This window comes from Plectropomus leopardus, chromosome 5 (assembly GCF_026936395.1).
Source record: "Plectropomus leopardus strain MGB_pleo_1.0 chromosome 5, ASM2693639v1, whole genome shotgun sequence".
NCBI classification, from domain to species: domain Eukaryota; kingdom Metazoa; phylum Chordata; class Actinopteri; order Perciformes; family Serranidae; genus Plectropomus; species Plectropomus leopardus.
The window spans coordinates 16,760,169-16,782,157 of NC_142180.1; the positions used below are offsets into that span (position 1 = coordinate 16,760,169).

General features: G+C 36.7%; 1 protein-coding gene across 1 annotated transcript; it reads left to right on the plus strand.

Moving 5' to 3' along the window:
* The first annotated feature begins 7,042 nt into the window (after positions 1–7,042).
* slc5a5 (solute carrier family 5 member 5) lies at positions 7,043–20,635 on the plus strand. Its single transcript, XM_042483826.2, has 17 exons — positions 7,043–7,323; positions 8,108–8,506; positions 8,982–9,047; positions 9,183–9,234; positions 9,860–9,927; positions 10,806–10,960; positions 11,905–12,045; positions 13,826–13,955; positions 14,416–14,504; positions 15,396–15,508; positions 15,812–15,882; positions 16,058–16,144; positions 17,085–17,284; positions 17,558–17,655; positions 18,874–18,959; positions 19,234–19,302; positions 19,736–20,635. The coding sequence occupies exons 2-17, from the start codon at positions 8,159–8,161 to the stop codon at positions 19,856–19,858; spliced, it is 1,896 nt and encodes a 631-aa protein (XP_042339760.2). The 5' UTR covers positions 7,043–7,323; positions 8,108–8,158; the 3' UTR covers positions 19,859–20,635.
* Positions 20,636–21,989: the final 1,354 nt, after the last annotated feature.

Genomic DNA, 21,989 nt, shown 5'->3' on the forward strand with positions numbered 1-21,989 from the left:
TATTTTAAAATGTACTCTAATCATGTTACAATTTTATTTTAATTTAATCAGCTGTTTGGCTGGTTTTCATTTACTGGCCTCCAATGCAAACACAGTAAACCTTAGCTTTATTTCTTAAAAATGTCATTTGTTTGTTGGTTATGTAGTTGTTTTGGAAAAGCAAACATGTAATAGAAAAGCTGAAGGCAAAATCAGATGTTCTCATCTGTATCATCTTCTTGTTATGTTTCCAAAAGTATTGAGATCTTTGACTTAAGTAGAAATACAAATGCATATTTTATTACCTGATGTTTTACTTACAAAATTTTGACCTGAAAAGCAACTAGTAATTGTTAATATAATAATGATAGTGTAGTAAAAATACAATATTTTTCCTTTGAAATAAGTGTAGTGGAAGTATAAAGCAGCAAAAAAATGAAATATCTGGGTAAAGTAGAAGTACCTAAAAACTGTACTGAGGTAAATGTAACCTACTTGGTTATTTTCCAATACTGACAAATGTACTTAAGAATTTGAACTTCTTTCAACACATAAAGTTTTATTGTAAAACTAGCATTCTGTAACTTTGTATAACTCAGCTGTGGGTTTGTCATTGAGTGATTAATTTAATCATTATTTCGCCGCAGAAGGTTTTCTTAACAGATGCATATTGATGTGGTTTTGTTGTGTGATTTGTTCACGGGAACATCAGCAGTTGTTAAGAGGAAGAAAAGTGTTTCAGAGTCATAATGTTATCCTCCTGAAAGTTTATGGGCAAGCCTAAATAACAACTGGTCGTCCCGTTCACACAGCTTAGACTCAAACCCAGAGTGCGCCTGTGCCTGAAATGTATCATAATGATTACAAAATGTAAATGCCAGGCTGTTTGAGTGCACAACTTTGTATATCTGTTTACTCAAGTTTGTGTGTCATCACATGCGTGGAAAATTTCCACCATGACTGAGAATTAACATTTTGTGGGAAATCCCGTTGTATTGTTAAAACAGCTCACTGAATCGAGAACACAGTTTGTAAAAGAAATACTCTGTAATAATACATTATAGTGTTCCACGTTTCCAGGTGTGGTTTTCAAATAATTTGTTTACTTAAAAAAACTGAACAGATCAGATTGCTGTTGTTTTATAAAATGATCATTAAACAAATGTCGTATAAGTGCTACAGACAAAGCTAAAACACAAACACTTTCAGTAAAGCAATATTTGGATAGTCCACCTACAGATAATATTTGGAGTATTTTTCATGTTTCAACAGCTTATTAATTGAGATTCAACAAGTCAAATATTTTACTCAGGATCTATAGAGTATAAGTGACAAATTCTTAACATATTCTCAGAATAATTTAGTTTAACTTGAACTATTCACATGGGTTGAGTAAATAATTCACTTTTCTTAACCTGTCGTCAATTATATGCCACAGATACACATCAACACTCAAATGTTGAATTATTGAATCTCAACTTTTGTGCTGCTGAAATGTTACAAATACAGAGTAGTGTGGGTCTTAAGGCTATAAAATGAAAGTCTGACATTTCGTAACTTAACACAACAGCTCTATACTTTAAGGTCTTACAGCGGAAGTTCAAAATTAGAGGGTATTTGCTCATTACCTTGATTTTGTATGTCAAGTCCTCTTACGATCAAATGTTCCTGTAAACCAGTAACGAAACTACTTCTGAGTTAATGCTGTGTGTGTGTGTGCGTTGGCTAGCAGGAAGTTCAATAGGATTTCCTCATTTAGACAAGCAGATCTATGGTGTTTTTGTCAACTCTGTAAACTGTTTTCATCCCACTGACTGAGCTCAAACAGTTACGAATCGAACAAACAGATAAATAATGCACCTTTTCAGTTCATTAGAATCTAAACATTAGGTATATTTTGTGCTATACATAAGTATTACACAAGTGTTAATGCTACTTTTTTTTCTGCCCGTCCAATACTAGACTGGAAATGTAAACAACACCTGATCAGATATTTATGGTTTCAATATTATTGATTTCACTACTCTTGTGCCATAATCATATCAGATCACACTGCAGTCCATGAAAAGGTATCTCAAAAAATCAGAAGCAGATATTTATGATCCTCAGAGGATGATTCTTAATTTTGTTTTTGGCAGGCCAGAAAATGTACTGACCAAATTTCCGCTGCCCAGAAAAATATAGCCACGTCAGTGCTGTTCCCGTCTACATATCACGTGCTAAGTATCATCTTGCATCAGTTTCTGCTTGTTAAATGCATTGTGCCTTTTTAAAATACAGTTCCATTTTTTCAGGAAGTGTACAGTTTCTGATTGTTAGATGCATACAGTCTTTTTTCCAAAATAATCTTCAGTTGGTAAAATACCTCATATTTACCTCTATTTTCTTGTACACCACATGTACATAGATGCGTTTAGACAAAAACATCATGGTTTGGTTAAACATTCATACGGTAAGCGAACAGCATGCTCCTGGATGATAGTACAGGGTTTTTTGGACCTAACCACGAATTATGTTCATATAGCTCATAATCTAAATGTGCAAAGACCTTATGTGATCCCAGGAGGATAAACTTGTGTGATTTATTTTAAATTTGACTCTATGACCTTCCCGCTAACTCAGCCCTCACAGCATAACTTAGATTTTAACCCTACTACAAGAAAAAGTAAAGATGATATAGAAAAGCAGAATCCACACTGTCTTATTCATCCATTCAATACTTGAATATTGTGGGGTGTATTATATATTATGGCCTTAATGGGTTACCATAGTGGACCTAAGTCTTGTCCTACATGAATTCAAAGGAAGCGGTTTATTGAGAATAATGTCTTCTTTGGAATCTCGATGAAGAATTTGAGAAGAAAATCACTGCAAAAACCACACACTCACTTCATGTCCAGGTGCCGAGTCCCCCCAAAATATGTTTGTAGATACTATTTGGGAGGGAGACAGTGGGAGAGACATAAGCTTTGTTAAAATCCATCAGGCAGTCCCAATCAGGACAAGCAACAACAATTACATCCAATTAATCAGCAGTAGTGTTGCAAATTTCTTTTCTGGCGCCACAAAAATTCCTAAAAAATATCATGAAATCCTTATCCTATCGCCCACAATAAAAGACTCAGGACTGTGAATCAACAAAATTCACTATAACTGTCCCTAGCGCTGAGGTGTGATACATTCAGTGCTTTTATAAGGGAAGAATTTAGGAAAGAATTTACAATTGTTTATAATGAGACAAGATTTGCATTAAATGGAAGTCTTTTTCTAGTGAAAGCAAATGCTCAGTAATCGAGTCATCTGACTTCACAGGAAAAGAGTTGACAACGGTGGTTTCCTGTTCAACACTGAGTGTTTTAGCAGTTTCCTGTTATAGCTCTTAGAAAACCACCTGGTCTTAACTGCAAACATTTTAATGTTTGGACTACATGTACCTCTAATTATTAATTTTAAACTTATTATATGTACAGATTTTGACAATTTCTTAACCCTGAAAATATGTCATTGAAATCTGAAATCTATAACTGACTGAATTCCAGCTGTCACATTTAGCTATAAAGGTTTTAACTGGATGATGTCTATGCCAGAGGTACTGTGAGGCTGTACCTAGGAGTGTTGGTAATTTTAATCAAATAATAAGGTACTTACAGTAACTAGTTTAACTTGTTCACATACTAATATTTGCTAATTAGTTCTAAACACAAAGCACATCTGACGCTGATGGGAATGTTATTAGTTTTGCAAGTATTTTGTGATAAACTGGGGAACTGGACAAATGACCTGATGTGATAGTGGTGCAAGATGAAAAAAATAAGTGATAACTAAAGACAATAGCATTCATCCTGAGGAAAACAAGAATGTTTGTCATGGCCATCCATCATTAAAGACAAACAAACAAACAAATACATTTACAGTGACTAGAGGAAAAGTGAGGTGATCAAAGTCACTAGGATTAAACTTTTTGGGAAACATGAATGTCTGTACAGGATTCTAAAACTTGTATGAAGAGGTTTTTTAAGAGGTTAAAAACATGATGTAGAAGTCCAAATTTAACTTATACTGTAGGTTCCATTAGCTTTGACACATTGCTTATTGCCATGCACTGCTGGTCAGTCTTTGGGCTCTATCTTATGCTCGGGGCAAGAAGGCGCGCAGCGCAAATGTTATTGCTACACACGGTTTCGGACTGGTGCAGTTGTCATTCACGCCTGGCGCCCACATCCTTTAAATAACAGATGTACCTGCGCCCATCTGTGCACATGACATGTCGGTCCTCAAGTGAGGTGTGGTCAGGCGCACTGTTGGTGGATTGATATTTTAAGGCAACAGAAAGCGAATGCACCATTGACCAAACAAAAGCTGGTCTAAAGACAAAGGTGCAGTCTGTTTCCAGCTATTTAAAGGGCGGATTATACAGATAGTAAGATGCTTGCATGCGGTTCAGATGTTTGGATAAGTCAGGTGGAACATCACAATACAGCCCTCAAAGCCGGAGAATTTTTTGTGGCATGTTGTGTGCTGCACTAGATTGATATTCGTCATGGATGTCTCTCGGACATAAATGGGGGCACATTACAGGATGTAGGAAGGGGTGAGGCTGAGCTGCGTGTGCTGATGCAAGTTAACCCAAGTATGTCAGCAGACCACTGAGAAATCAGCTGGCTCCTTCCGTTTCTGCTTGATTTTTACGCTGAGCGGCGAGCTTTGTTTACCCCTCCTCACATCACTGTACACTTTTCTGCATTGTAAGGCCGTTCTGGAGCTGGGTTCCGAAAAATGATTGAACCTGCACCGCCACATCCTCTCATGCCTGCTTTACCTCTGCTGCTTTTGGTGGATATCTGCTTCTTCCGCAAATGATCTTCTTGCACGCCTTCACCTCGCGCACAAACGGATCAGTTTCTTCAACAGAACACTCTCACATCTGTAATTCGCCAAATCTGTCATTTAGGTCGCAATCTGCCAATTCATGGCGCACCTGGCCTTTAAAGGGAATGGGGGCTAATGCACAGATTGGTTAATTCATGTTCCATCCAAAATGACTGATGGTTAATGACTAATTCAGAGTCTAAAGGCCTTAAACACATTTGCGCCAAGTGCTTTAGACCATGCGTCCTAGATTGTCTAAATAGCCCCTTGTGTTTGTCCATCGGTCAGAGACACCACTAATGATGTGAGAACACTTTCAGCTAACACCACTGAGAGGCAACAATGTCTTTTTCAGCAAATTTTTCAATTCTAATGAACAGATTACCATAAAATTACTGAGTGTTGATATTGATGCCACCCTGAGGCTGAGCCTTGGCACCTCCTGCAGGTCAGTTAGACAGCAGAAGCAACATGATCTAAAGTAGATTTTTTTTGTCAGTCTTATGGACAGAAATGGCTGGAATTTGAATAGCTTTCTGGAAAATGTATTATGCACCTGAAGTATTTTTGTAATGAGGCAATAATTGCAGTTTTTTGATGGGGTTTGTTGTGGTCATTCGCTACCTGAGATAACAAGGAAGTCAAGCCTAACAACTATTAATGTATCTACAAGGAGATGTGACTTTTGAGGGCTCGACCTTGCTTTACAGGTGAAATAACCCTGTGTGAAATAACCCAGCTGACCACTGAAAGGTCACATCAAACACTTTGCTATCTTCATGTTGGTTGCCAGTTAGAACACAAATGCAAAACGGATGATTTATTGCTTTGTTTTTTCTTTTGAATGGAATTGATCACTGTGTTTGTTAATTGTATAAAAGGTAGAAGAGCTCCCATTGCAAAATGAGTCAACTTTTCTATGCTTGAGAATATCCTTCAGTTTTCCAATATCTATATGTACCATATAATTCCTTTTTGGTCGTGCATTGTATTCTCTCCACTTCTGAAATCAAACCTATGTCCTTGACGGCATGATTTAGAGAGGGAAAAGACCTGGGACTAGCACTTAACCTTTGGGCACACCACAAAAAATATTTCCTATTTCTGAACAAAACATCTTGAGGGAAACGAAATTATCTTGACCTGATGAGACCTAAATCGGTAGAAATATATCAGAGAGCCCCATATTTCTAAACTTATCATTAATAGAGCATGACTGACTGAATTTAATGCAGCACTGAAAACAGTGCTAGAATATTTATTTATGTGGCCTGTTGTGATATCATTCACATAAGCTTTCTCTGTGTTGTAATTGACTAAAAACCAGATTAAGATTTATCAAAAATATTATGTTTTTAGATTGTCCAGTTGGAAATAAAAGAATAATCAAGTTTTCATGTTTCTTACATCTAGAGTGCTTTTCTTCATACCAAAGCAGTTTTGAAATCCCCTGGAAAAAAAGCCAGCGGTTGCTAACGTACAATAGCTCTGCTGACAAGCAGTCAAAGATCATCTTTATAAAACTGCTAGTCATGAGGTTCGCAGCACAAGTAGCAGATTAAGATTAGATAATAAACTTGAGATAAGATAATGGAGAACTACCCTGTTATGTCTGCCTATTTAACGTAAAGTTACTTAGGTTATGTTTTGGAAAAGAAATATGGTTGGGTGTCGTCGGGTTATATACTTAACGTTAAGTTGTGTGCTCAATGTAACGTAATGACATACCTTAAAATAACTCAAAGTTCAGTTGTTAACTTGGGTAAGGTTGTTTGACCCCTCCAATGCCCGAGCCTGCCTCCTCATGCAGTTTCATTCTTTGCACGTCCTTCTTTACTCCTGTCATTACATTTGTTTTGTGATCGCAGCCTTTGCGATCAGATAGCCTGCCACTCAAGCGGCCCCAACTATGTAGCATTAGGCCTTAATGATACAGAAATGGATGAATTATGAAAATAATACTGTACAGTTGTCATGAATGTTGAAATTACCTTTTAAAACCTTTTAAATCAGCAGATAATTATGGTAAGGAGTACTATGTATAGCATTATATGGTAAAAAGATTATACTCAGACAATAATCAGACAGAATAATAATACAGCATGCTAATCACTCCTTTTTCACCCTTTTCCACCTTCCAATCTTTCATAAGCACAGAGAACAAACACGTTATCATAAAAACACACACCCCCAAAAGGGTCACCTACTATAGAAAGTCAGTTTCCTTCCCTGCCATCACATGTGTGATGGGAAGGGAAGGAAGGAAGGTGTGTGTCATGAAATGACACACACCTGAATGGCTTTTTTAGAGCGTGAGGGGGCGGGGCATGAGGGGGTGTTCATGGTGTGCACACACTACATGCACGCACATATGCGTTGAGGACGGTGATTGAAGCCAAAGCAGCTGCTGAGACCGTCAGCACATTCCTCTTTCACTGAGTGGAGGCAGCAGGACTGAATGGAGCACCAGCACTGGTGAGTCTTTTGGCATTTTTATTCAACTTTATGATTAGAAGAAAAAAAAAACAAAGCAGGTAACTTTCAGAAAGTTGACACTGTTTTACTTACTGACTGCAAGTCTTAAAATTGATTAAGTGAGCTCATTTTATCTGCAGTGTTTTAATCCTAATCAATTCTGGTTTAGTCACATTTACAGAGGTTATTTACAAAAATAGATTACTCACAATAATAAATTAGTGATAAATATTCTTAATAAATACATAAATTGGATTGAATAATAAAAAATAAATGAAATGAAAGTGTGATACTATAGCATACCTATAACTTTCTTAGCCCCTATTAATTTCAATCTTTATTTACACTTGGAAAATATACAGAGAAAAGAGCCATTTTTTTCTTTTTTACAATTAAAAGAAAATACAAAAGAAATGATCAGGGCTGCATTTTGGTGAGAAGAGAAGGCTTTTCCTTTTCTTTTCTTTTTTTTTTTGGAAAACTTCATAAGTTTTAGTTACAATTTCTAAATGATTAAATTAATAAATAAAAATAAATTGACAGTGTGGGAGCTGTGCCATACAAGGTGCCGGCCTAACCTTCAGGACAAATCTGGGGTTCTGTGACTTACCCAAGGACACTTTGACATGGGGACAGGAGGACAGAGGATCCAACTGCCATCTTTGTGAATTAATGGATGATTAGCTTAATGTTTTACTTAATGCCATCACCAAGAATGGATAATATATACATATCTTGTGTCTCCATCAGTAATCGGGTAACTGACTCTAATTGACCCCAACAGACCCACCAAAAATCTGCACCCAACAAACTACGAGGGCAACAGAGTAAAACAATGGAGGAGCAGTCTGCAGGCTTTGTTGTGGCAGACTACGCAGTCTTTGCTGCCATGTTGTTGGTCTCTATGGCCATCGGACTCTTCCAGGCCCTGAAGAAGAGGCCAGGGGACGCCACTGCTGATGACTTCTTCACCGGGGGTCGGAGCATGCCTGTAGTTCCTGTTGGGCTGTCGCTCTGTGCCAGTTTTATGTCAGCAGTCCAGGTTCTGGGTGTTCCCGCCGAGGCTTCTCGCTATGGCTTTAAATTCCTCTACATGTGCCTTGGACAAAGCATCAACTCCCTGCTGACAGCTTACCTCTTCTTGCCAGTTTTCTTTCGACTGGGCATCACCAGCACCAACCAGGTGATAATAACCTAATAGTCATAACCCCAGTTATAGTCATGAATTAAACAGGAGTATAATATTCCAGTTTCATGTAACTTTCTTGCAAATATCTTAATATTTAAATGTGTGTTGTTCAGATAAAACAAACTCTTGAAGAATTTTCAAAGGAACATTTTATTAGTTTTTGATGGTAATGGTTGTAGGTTTTTGGATCAAATTCAGTAAAAATCTGACATCTCAGGAGAATGATGAAAGAAAATGGTTTGATTTGAAGGTTTAAACTACCAAAACACAAACACTGAAGCATTCAAATACCCAAAGTATGAGAAGTAATTTGAACCGATCCTTTTGTAGAAATAGAGTTTCTCTGACACAATGCTGGAATGTGTCTGTGGGTCTGATGTGAGGGGTGAATATAAGAGGTGAGGAAAGATGAGGGATGTGTGCAGGGATGCTTCTCCATGCTCTCACTCCAGCTGTCTGCCTGTCACAGTATCTGAAGATGAGATTTGGCAGAGGAATGCAGCTATTGGGGAGTGTCCAGTTTCTGGTGGCGACGGTAAAACAACATTATATTCAGTGTTTATAAAGATGATATCACATTTTCATATAATCTCTTATAAAAATATTTGCTTTGGCAACTACGCTTCACATGTAAGACTCTCTAAATGGTGTTGTAAATCTCTTTTCTCAGCTGCTTTACACAGGGATTGTCATATATGCACCTGCCTTGATCCTCAACCAAGGTAGGAGAGATGCACCTTGTGACAATTGCTATCGTACCAGCAGCTGATGTTCCAGCAGAGCTGGTTTGCCAACAACCACACCAAAACAAATTTTTATCTCATTACAGCGTCTTTTGTATCTTCAGCATATTGCAGTACTGTACTTGGTGCTTTTTGCACAGTCTGTATAACTTGGAATTTAGAAAAAAAAAAAGTTGTATTATTGTATGTATTGATTTTTGTAAAACTTTCTAGGTTACACAACAATAAATGTGTTACTTTTGCAAGTTAGCGTGTGAAAGTTTGTCTGCAAATTGTCTTCCTCGTTCCTCTCTTAAGTACCTGTATTGAAAGTGATGTGTGAATTCATTCTTTTTTTCTGAGTTGGTGCTTTTGATATTGTACATTTTTAAATAACAGTTCAGAGTCATTAGAGTGTGGTGAATTGTTAAACATGGTTTATGACAAATCATATTGTTTAAGGTGGTAAATTAAATATATAAATTAATGAATTAATATTTATCAAATAAAGTAATATTATAGTAATAATAATAATAGTAATGATAATAACATTAGTATAAATATATAATATTAATATTCCATATTAAAACACTAATACCTGTTTTTTCTGTTTTTAAAATTTAAGCTACTGGACTCAATATGTGGGTGTCTCTATTTTCTACTGGGATCATTTGTACGCTGTACACAACACTGGTAAGACTTTTTTTTCCATCTCATCAAATCAGCATGACAGATGGTGTCAGTCTCAAACAGGCAGGGCTGGGTTCTGTTGACTTTAATGCGCATATAGAAATGCATATTGGTTTTATCCTTTTACAGAAGGCTTCCCATGTGTCGTGATGTTGTCACTCTATTGAAGACTTGATTTGGTGAATGTGAAAAAGCAGTCTTTCACGTTCCTAGCACCCACACCTCTAAGGACGCTCAAACTAGTGGAACAGCATACATGTAGAATTCGTCTTGCCCTTAAAGGAGTAGAGTGTAAGATTTAGAGGGATTTAGTGACATCTAATAGTGAGGATTTCTGATTGCAACCAGCTTAAATTTTTCCCGGTTGGAATTCCCTCAGTATTTGTTGTTCAGGAGGATTTTACCGGGTGCTGAATTATCAACAGAGGTCTCTTTCTCTCCAAAATAAACAGACCTGGTAATTCAAAGCAGTAAAAACACTAAATAAAGCACTTTCACATTACAAATCAGTGTTTCGTCAAAGCTGCTTGTCATGGAGGGGTTGCTAACTTGGGTGGCTGATGCAAAAATGCTAAAGGCAAAACGTGAATAGCCCTATCTGGTGCCAGTGTTTGGTTTGTCTACTCTGGTCTACTGTAGAAACATAATGGTGAAACATGGCAATTTCCATAAGTGAAGACCTGCTCCTTATGTAAATATAAGGTAACGAAAAGACAGCAATTATTATTTTCAGGTGATTATACACTAAAGAAAATATTCTTGAATAATAAACAAAACATTCCCCTAAATCCCAAACACTGGACCTTTAAATGGTTTTGTAAAAGTCTAAGATATTGTGGTGTGTCTTCTGGTCCCTCTCTTCCATCCTCTCTCTATAACAGGGTGGCATGAAAGCTGTAATCTGGACGGATGTGTTCCAGATTATTGTCATGTTTGCGGGCTTTGTGGCCATTTTCATCCACGGCACAGTTCTGGTTGGTGGTCCTGGGGTGGTACTGGAGATCGCCAAAAATGGATCACGCATTAATTTCAATGAGTAAAAACACTATTACATTTTTTTCCCTCCACTTTTATTTTTTTAAGATGCTGACACCATAAAATCTGTCATAATCAAACTACAGTTCCTTATCACAGATTTGATAATGATGTATCAATTATAGATTTTTATTTCAGGCTGATATGAAAAAATAAAACAGTAAAATACTTTTAAACTTTTTACTACAGGTATTGGTCACAAGTTTTTAAATCCAGGCAACAACAACAAAAAAAAATCAACCTATGCTCACAGTCAAGCTTCATAAGCTCAGTATTGACTTGGGAAACTGAAGTTTGACATGAGCTATTTTAACTCAAGGTCCAATTGCCAGCTTTCAACCTAATCGCCAGAAAAGATGTTGGCATTGTACATTTCTGGAAACCCGGAGCACATTGCATTCTTGTGTAGCTGCGGTGAAACTTTACCTGTCTTTACATGCCAACAACACTGTTGTTAGGTGTGAACATTAAACAACTTGGTTTTGGTTGGGAAAAGATGATTTAGCTTGAAACAGCAGTGTTTTGGTGAAAAAAGGCTTTTTGCGCCATTCTCAGTGGCAGGAAACACAGCAATGATTTGGTAAAGAGTGACCTCTTTTTAAGGCACTATCCTAGCAGGAAACCCGATAACAGGTTGCTTAAAAAAGCAAATTGTTTGCTGGTCTCAAACAGTAATCTGCAATGGTCTGCCGCTTGGCAAGTGTTTCACCTAGATAACACGCCATCCATCATCCCCACGGACTCCTGATGACAAAGTCGGTTTATATACTACGTAACTTTTGAAACGTTGATATTATACATATTTCTTTTTACCCGTGAAGAAGCTGGCAAGTGGACCAGGGAAAAGATGTTTCTGTCTGCTATACTTAAAACCCAGTTGTTACAATGGAAAGAGGTTGCAAAGAGTCAAGTGTCACTGATTTCTGTGATAATGTTTGTCTTTAGTTTTGGCGTTGACCCACGGAAGCGTTATACCTTCTGGAGCCTGTCTGTCGGGGGTGCATTGGTTTGGCTGTCAATGTACGGTGTAAACCAAGCTCAAGTCCAGCGCTACATCTCCTGCAGAACAGAGAGAGATGCCCAGTGGTGAGTGGAGACCTGTTTGTTGTTCACTTAAACACTTCCTGTATCAGGTGTTTCGAATAGAAATTTCAAAGCTTTTGTGAACTTGATTTACATTATGTCGTTGATTATAGAAAAACAACAATGTAGCATATAAAGTCTTCCACAGGTTTCCAAAGAGACATTTACCAAGAAAATTATCAATCGATTGAATACAGCCCCAAACAAACCCCTTTAACAGCTTTAATATCTTCTCAATGAAGCCATAACAAAACCTTAAATCATTAAGAACAAAACATGCTGTGGAAAGAATAACTTTATCTCTCTTTCAAGAGTGAAGCAGGACTATTTCTCTCATGGCACTCAATCATTTTTAACTGGGGCATTACCTGGGGCTTCCTAAAGCCTGAAATACAGGTTTATAGTATAATGTCAATAGAAAACCCAAGGCTCTCCTGGGGCCAACACAAGCCAAACAGTATCTCAAAATGGCATCCATTGCATCAAACGCTAAATGTTTTATCCCTATTTTGACCTAACTGCTTACTCCAGCTCCATCTCAACGGTTGTCTCTCTTCAAATACTAATGAGAGAAATCTCTTTGTTTATTCAAGCATTCCCCAGTATTTTTCTTTTAAATGATTGGTGTGTTGTGGTCAATATTTGAGAAATTGTCAAATTTTAGTTTTAAGAGTTATTTAGCACTGTCTCAGTTCTGCAATACTGGTCACGTGCTCACTTCTGCCTGCCCAGTTGCCCAGCTCCATTTAGTAATTTTTCATTTACCCTGGTTTCCAGTGTCCCTGCATCAGTCACATGCACTTCATCAGGGCAACTCAGTTCACCTGTTCCTTATTACACACAGCCAGAATATCAGCTGGACCTTTCTGGTTTTGAGTAAATTTTGACCAAATACTAAACACCTCCATCAACCTCAGCGGTACTTTGTGTTTACTGCTATTCACCAAATGTCAGCATGGTGACAAGCTAAAATGAGATGCTAAACATTAAAGGCTTCCTGCATGTTCACACCACTATTCCTAGGTCAAGCCTCGCAGAGCAGCTTCCATTGTTGTAGTCTTGTCATGATGCTGACATATTCAAACATATTGATAATAACTTACAGTTGCCCACGTCTAGATAGCGCCTTCCTTTACAATTACAATAAGAGACATGTTCTATTTCTCACCAGTGTGTTTGGATAGAAGGTGGACAACCTAATAGCCAGTGTTGCAGAGCAGAGATATTTACCAAGGTGTCCAGTTATCAGCATATTGTTTGTTTTAGGTTAACATTTTAGTTTCACATTTCCTGAAGGTGAAAGACATGTATGTGTATGTGCTTGCATGTGAAAACTTGTCTACAGAGGAAACTCAACACAAAATAAAATGTAATACTTTTGTTTCTTGTTAGACAAGAGTTCTATTTAATAGACTGTTTTGCATTATCAGACAGCCCATTGTTTCATCAGACATTTGATATCTCTTTTTTTAGTGGGTATATTTTTTTGAAATTTCCATGACGGAATTCCCTTGTAAGATGTTTTTTTATAACTCATTAATAAATGATTATGAATTAATGAAGACTTAAAAAAACAATTGAAGCTTTTTATTTTGACAGTCAAGCCTTTACATGCAACACATCAATGCAACTAGGACATCAGAAAGCATCTAATTTCTCACAAATAACATTGAAAAAGAGATTGTATTTTTGCCACACATTCAAACAAGTAGGTCAATAGTGGAAATGCAGAAGTCCATCAATAAACTTGGGTCTCTATAATGATGTTTGCTTTTGATTGCAGGGCATTGTTTGTGAACCAAGTGGGTCTGTGCCTCATAGTGAGCAGTGCTGGAACCTGCGGCATCGTCATGTTTTCTTATTACATCAGCTGTGACCCGCTGATGTCTGGGAGGATCTCTGCCCCCGATCTGGTACTCAACACACTCATATTGATTTATGATGGGAGCACGATGCTGTGAAGGGTTCAACTGATACAGGGTTTTCAAAGCTGATGAAAAAGAAAAATCTCTATGTTTCTAAGATTTTCTTTACCAAACATCCACCATCCATGATTTTAAATTATGAAGTTTGGCTGGGCTAAATAATGTTCTAAACCTCCAATGTTTGCTTTTGCTGTTTACCACCCCTGTGCTTTGATCACATCAAACAGTGCTGAAAGCCGAAGTGTATTTTTTTAGATTGTAAACAAGACAAAAAAGTTACCTGTTATCGGTTGATAACTAAAGACTGTGAACTAAAGACCGTGAGAAAAAAAATCCTTTACCAATAGAATTTGTTTTATTTAATGAAGAGCAACTTAAAATGATTGATTTTTATGACTCGGATATTTGTTTTTACATTATTTCCCTCTCTCCCTGTCATCTGATGAAGTACATGCCATACTTCGTGTTGGAAATATTCAAAAATCACCCTGGATTTCCAGGTCTTTTCCTTGCCTGTGCATACAGTGGGACTCTGAGGTATTCTGTCTTGGTTTCTGTAAACTAAAGTTATGACATGTCTCCCCCTATCATGGCAACCAGTGATGAAAAGTAACTCTGTACATTTACTCAAGCACTGCACTTAAATACATTTTGAAGTACTTGTAGTTCAGTTTTCCACCAGTTAACACTGCTATACCAGTGCAATACAGAAGAGAGTATTGTGCTTTTTACTTAATTATATTTATACATATTGTTACATATATTTTTTTCTGCTGATAAACATGTACTTTTTCTGAAATAGGATTTTGAATGACATAGTTTTACTCGTGATACATTTTACAATATGTACTGGTATGTACGGAAAGGAATACTTCAGCCGTAAATAACCATTTGTAAATCAGTGATTCATGTAGTTCTGCTGTTGTTAAATGTGGTATCCAGTCAATCAATAAGTCAGTATGTTTACTCTTTTCCATGGAGGCATGTGAGAAAAATAAGTTGGTTTTTTTTAATGAATTAAAGGTGAAATACAAATGGTAATTTTGCAGGTGAAGTATTCCTTTTAGTAAACAATATTAGTACTTCTATTACTGCAGGAACTAATTTTAACAAATTAAAGTCCCAATTTGTAGAGTCTAGATTTTTTTTTAAGCTTTTGGTGGCCTCGTGTGGTACTACCAAAAACACTGTGGCTCTTTATTTGGTGCAGGATCTTAATTAAGTATATTTACTAAGATAAATGTATTTTTCTTGAACTTTTAAAGCAATACGTTTGTGTGTTGTTAAGATGGTAACAAACCTTAAAGACACACATTCGAGCATCCTGCTGTCCTTCATGGTGTTGATTGTCACACAAAGAGTATTAATATAGTATGTAAACATGGTCAGGGAGCTGCAGATGTGGGATAACTAGTGAATTTTTTACAGCACGGCCTCCACAAGTATCAATGCTATGGCTGCAGTAACAATGGAGGATCTGCTGCGACCTCACATGCGCCGCATGACCCAGAAGAAACTGGTCCTTGTTTCCAAAGGACTGTGTAGGTTAAAACTCACCATTAACATCTGCTTAACTGAGTTGTTTTACTCTTGTTTGTATTCTTAGAAAACACTTTCATTTCATTTTATTTTACAGCGAAAAGACTATTATAGTATAGGCTAAAACAGAAATCTGCCTATTGAGTTTTACATTTCATCTGCATTTCATCATATTTCCTAGTTCACATTGACTTGATAGTGGATGACACAACTTCCTGTTGTAATATTAAAGAACCAAATTCAATGCAAAAGATAATATTTTGCACAGTTTATTATTTCAGTGCTTACTCTCTTCTCTCTCTTAGCGCTCCTGTACGGAATCGGTTGTATCACCGTGGCTGCTCTCTCCTCCTTCCTGGACTGGGGAGTTCTTCAGGTATCGTTCTTAAATATTACTATGATGTTTAATCCATTATACAACCAATAATTCACAATAAAAATGGTGCATAACAAAGCTTTAAACAAAACACAAGGTGCATTGTACTCTTTAATAAAGAATCAGTGGTGTGCTTGGTTGCTGTTTAAGAACTGCCTTTGTCTTTTCTATTCAGGGATCGTTCACAGTCATGGGGGTGGTCAGCGGTCCATTACTGGGTGTATTTATTTTGGGGATGTTTGTTCCAGCAACAAATAGGCTGGTGAGTGGCTTGATTTATCCTGTGTTGTACACTGTACTGTATTTTCGTGATTCTCTTATTCAGGGAAACTTGACAGTTCAGCTTCATTCATATTTACAACATGATTCAAGTAGTTAAATTACTTTATTGCAATTTTTAGAAGTAATTATTTTGTAATTCTCATTTTACCATTGATTCTCTACAGTCATTTGACCACAGTTAGTTAGTTTAGTTACTTCGCTAACTGAGTAATCATCCTTGGTGCCCTCCACCAGGGATCCCTTCGTTTCTGATGGCAGGTGGCTGAAAGACATTGTATAAAAAACCAAAGCTGACATTCCTACACTTTCATGAATAGAGGGGTATTATTTGTTTGTTTGTTCCTTTAAATGTTTATGACCTGTGAACAAGTAGGCACGATTTGTAATAAATTCAATTAACTTGCCTTTTTTTTGCTGATATCTGACTTTCTTGTATTAAATATTGTTAGAATTTTGTATCACATGTATTGTCAATTTAATCATTGTAGTAGTCTGAAAAACTTTTTCTAAATAGCTTTAGTCATTTGTAGGTTGCAAAGCTGCATATTACTAAAGCTTTCAAAGTAGCTTTCCCAACACTGCTGAATAATAAGATTTTAGGTTGGTGTGTGTTTAGGTTTGTATTATAGTGTTGTGAGATTAGATAGATAGATATTTATTATGTTAAACAGGACATTTCTTTTCCCAAATGTGAACCATCTGATTATGAAACAAAACTGTTTTTTTTTAATATTATTTAATAATAATAATATATATTATACAAACATTTGTTTTCAGTACTTTAAGAGCAAAAATGTTGCTATTTTTACAGGCCTGTCTCCGCGATGAACAAGCACATTCGAGGACCAGCTCACGTGTCTCATCCTGTTTATCTAAAATGTTCTCATGTCTGCTGTTAAAATTTGCGCTTGGTCTTTCAGGGGGCATTCTCAGGAATATTAGTGGGCTTCTGTGTATCTCTGTGGCTGGCTGTTGGCTCAACTCTTTACCCACCCAGTGAGGAGACCATGGGTGTCCTGCCCAGCTTAGGCGAATGTAAAGCTAGCAACGTCACCCTGAACAGCACCCCACATCAGGACCAACAGTCCATCTCCGCCCTGCATCACCCTGATGACCATGGGTCAGTGACTTCAACAAGGCCTGCACTAATACACATTTTCTCAGGTCGTTTACATTTGTTAAAGATAAAGAAATTTACAGTATCTGTGTTAAAAATATTAGAAGTAAAAATGAGATAAGATACATTAAGATACATACATAAAACATTTCTTGATGAATGTGTTGTTTGATATGGTGTAATTCTGACATAGAATACTGTACATGTTACAGCTATAAAACTGAAATAAATACATCTAAAATATGTTAATAAACCCTGTCTTTTCTGAAACAATAGGGGCCTGGTTAACTTCTACCACATGTCCTACCTCTACTTTGGTGCCATGGCAACTAGTTCAGTAGTGCTAGTTGGGCTGATGGTGAGCTATGCAACAGGTAAGGAGATAAAAAAAAAGATACAAGTGAAAACTGCTGACACACGATGACACACTATTCAGAGCTGCTGTTTTCATTCAAGCCAATAAAGTACACAGAGCTGCCATTATTTTACTAACTTACACCCACTCAATGCAATCCAACTCAGCTGGCATGCAATAGAAACTCATAATGAATGATTTTTTAAAATACTGTACCAGAAAGGTGTGACTCAACTTTGCCGTCACTTTTATGCCTCAGAGCCGGCGCCAGCTGGGGCAAAACGGCATTATAATTTCAGGCTGTCTGTCTGTCCCTATGTAAGGACGTTTGTTCCACTCTCGTGGACGTGAAATGTCAGGAACACCTTGAGGGAATTTCTTTACATTTTGTGCACTGACATTTGGTAGTCAAAGGTCACTGTGACCTTGCAAAACACATTTTGGCCATAACCCAAAAATTCATATGCTAATTCTGACAACATTTTACACAAATGTCTAATGAGATAAAACAATGACATGATGACATTCTATATCCAGAAGGTCAAAGGTGAACTTCAATGTGACGTCAACATGTTGCAAAAACACTTTTCTGGCCATTATTCAATGCCATAACATTTGATCAAATGCTGAATTGGTGACATTAATCTTGGGTGTTCGTCTCGAAACATCTGATTGAATAGGTCTCCTGTGTTGTTGGGTTAAAAATGTGTGTGAAGCATCAGTTTTAGAATTTGTTGCTTCTTTGCAGCAACATCCATATTTGAAGTGCTGTCTCCTTTAATGGTGATGACTGTATTCTGTCTTGTTCCCTTGGTAGTCCACAAGAAGCTCATTGGTTTTGCTGATATTGAGTTGTAAGTTATTGTTGTTACATCATGTGACGAAGCTTTCTATCAGTCCTCTGTAATCTTCTTCAAAAATAGTCTCTAAGTGAAGACAGCATGTTTCTAACAGGAAAGTATTTACTGAAATTGTACATGAATATGTTGTGATAACTTTTATTCTGCCAAAAAATAGACTTTTCATTTCATTAAATTCCTTTGAAGTCTTAATTTCATAATGTATATTATTAATCTGGACAGTAGTGGGTGTCAAATGCAGCTCCACTGACTGATGGAGTCATACAACCTAAGTAATTATGCAGTAATTATGGTTGCTTGTTGCTGTTGTTATCTGTGCTGATTAATCTCAAAACATCACACTGAAAACCAAACAAATTCTGTTGTTTCTCTCAAAGGACCAACAAAGAGGAGTCAAATCAAAGAGGGTTTGTTATGGTGGGATCTTAAGAAAAAGCATGTAGAGGTCCCAACAGAGCACAGAGTAAGTACTACAGTATATCATAAGCTTATATTTTTTTTGTTTTATTTTTTTGTAGCTGCACCTGCATAATTTAGAAACGTAAGGGACAGAAGTGTATGTGTCTGTATTTCACCTGAGACTCTAAATTCAGGATTTTGTTTCATAAAGTTGAATATATACATATAAATTGCAAATTGTGCAACAAAATAAACCCCTGCTAAGAATCTGACAACTTAACTCGAATTGTTACTAGATTGTTTGTCTTAATGTGCTGGCTGTCTGCGTTTGTTTTAAGGCTGGAACAGTGTCAACAATTTTTCCATGCCTCCTGCAAAATGCATGCTGGGAAACACTGCAACAGCCTGTGAGTATGAATAGAAATAACCAGGTAAAGAAATTACTGAATAAATTATTACTGGGCAAAAGGACTAAAATGCAGTTCACAGCTGGAAGCATACTGAAGGTATGAAAGTATATGGCAGATAATTTCATTTCATTCATTTATTGGTTTATTTAAAACAGGGTGCAGTGTACAATATATTTATTGTACCCGTTACAGCATGAAGCTCATTTTCATCTGTTGTCCCTGCATGTGCAATATACTGCACATACAACAATAAATAATAAACATTATAGATATGCTAGATAAGATGTGTGGCATCACATCCACACAACATCTAGAAAGATTTGCCACAACTACTTCATGAGTGTGTATTCCTTGGTTTCACTGTTCAGTTGGCATGTCTCTCTTTTCTTGGTGTTCATCAGTTTTTTGTTTCTTACTGTTTTAAAACCAGAATCTTGGAGACAAGGTGACTGACAATCCACAGCTTGTGCCTTTGAGGAATCTGAATGAAGAAGATGCAAAAGAAAAAGAACCAACAGATGATGAGAATATTAAATCACCACTCAGAGTTTAGGTGTTGGAAAACTTAACTTTTTTAAAATCCCAAATAGCTCTAATGACCATGGCATGTCCTCTCTAGTGGCAGTCAATGTTTTCAGTAGGCCTATAATGTATTTTTTCCTCTGTCTCTTAGTTTGGTTCCAAGTCAGCTCCATATTAGGAGCTTCATTTAGGTAAAATGAAAAATTACTCCTTAACGTGATTGAATAATGAAGGCCTTTATTTATGTGCCAAGGGACATATAGACTGTAATCAAAGCCCCTCAGGTGTTATTTGAATTCTTCTAATGTTGAAGGGCTCTTTCATCACTTTATTATTCGGGTATGTTTCATATCTGAGGCGATGCACACCTGCACTTCATCCAGTGTCAATGGACAAGTGACAGGAGGCCTGAAGTAAGCTGTGTGTGCATTAACGGTAACTCCTTCATAATTTATGTTCAAGTTCATGTCCTTATGTTATGTCACTGAAAGTGTCCTCTTAATAGACAGTGGGGGGGGTCTTTTGTTATTTAGATAAGGTGGTAATGTATTTGAACAACACCTATAACTGGGAGATCTCATCGCCTGTTAAGGCTTACCATGTAAATATGAACGGAAAATTTGTCATTACTCCACACACAGTAGGGACTAGTCTCGGCACCACAGATGTCAATGATATAACCAAATCGCCATAAATATCAGCATCCACTGCATGCCAAAGTAACATGAAAGACAGCCTCTGTTTTAAATAGTTAATTCATGATACTTTGTAGATTAAAAAAAATAAATAAAAGTTTCCTTGAGCTCAACTCTGATTGCTACTGTTCAGATAAGTCTGTCAACCCACAGCCTGGCACCAGTTTCAACGGAGGAACATTAAAGTGACACAGTCTAAGCAATAAAACACGATAGTGCTACAATCAGTAAACTACTCAGACTTTATGACTCTTCTCTACTTGAGCTACTGTTATGCAATTTTTTAGCACTTATCTCATTACTGCCGCTTGTTGCCAGTCGCCTCTGTTCAGAAAAAGTTACAAGTCGGCTTTATCTAATGTACACTCTCTGGGACAACCACCGAAGGTAGTAGCAGTTTATGCAAGTTTTACTGTTCAGTTTTTTGAATAAGGTTGTATAACTTAATGCATAACTTTTATAACAACAAAAAATAAAATGTATTCAGGGTTTTCTGTCTGTGGCTACATTTATAGTCCCCATTGGGCTTGCCATTGGTTTAATGTTAGGAATGCCCTGGGTCATAGAGTATTTCCTGCGTGAGTGTGTGATGACTACTGAGATAATGATAGCACGTGGAAATGTCACTGTGTGGCTCTTCAAAGGCCTTTGAAGGCTTCATGGATGTTCTCACATGTAAACAGCTCGTCAAGTTAACAAATGAGTGTTGGTTCAGGTTTATTGTCAGTGGGGAAGATTACAGTTTTTGTGAATTTGTAATCCATGTCCCAATACAATTAGGTCACAGATGTCTTAAACTGAGGAGGCTTTTAAAAAAAAGCCTTTTTTAGAAATACATTTTACTTAGCTTGCATAAAGAGGGGAACCTGTATTGTATTTGAATGTATTTGATGATTGCTTCATGAATGCCTGTGCATCATTTACATTCCACTTATAATGAAACTATAATGTTTTGGGGGGGGTCTTATAAATGTGGCTTCTTACAGATTTAACTATGAGATTTTTAGCTAAATGATAAGACCAAAAACACAGCAGGTTTTGGGTACAAGTTGAGTAAGTAGCTTTGATTGATTTGAGTTGGTGCACTTATTTTATTTGTTTTGTCTCTTTTCTTTTGAAGTTGTGATGACTAAATTCTTTCTGATGGTGATAAAAAAGTCAAATATTTGGAGAGTATAACTTACCTAATTTATGTTCAGTTATGATCATAATTTTTAAAAGGGCATTGAACAAATGACTTAACTTTCACTTAATTACTTATCTACACAAGTAGATATAGTTCATATTGATATGAAAATAAGCATACTTCTACTACAATTGGAAAAATAACTAGGCAAATTTTTCGATGAAAAAACATTTGGAATATCATAATTAACGATCGTGTTACAAGATTGTAATATTTTCAAGCACTTTCCCATCATTTCCTTGTTTCTGTCTAAACTTTTTCTTTTTTTTAATGTTGTTTTT

Coding starts and splice junctions, on each gene's coding strand:
- slc5a5 (XM_042483826.2), top strand. CDS start 8,159: ATGGAGGAGCAGTCTGCAGGCTTTGTTGTGGCAGACTACGCAGTCTTT. Junction 9,048..9,182: donor TCCAGTTTCTGGTGGCGACG/GTAAAACAACAT, acceptor CTCTTTTCTCAG/CTGCTTTACACAGGGATTGT. Junction 17,285..17,557: donor CATCACCCTGATGACCATGG/GTCAGTGACTTC, acceptor CTGAAACAATAG/GGGCCTGGTTAACTTCTACC.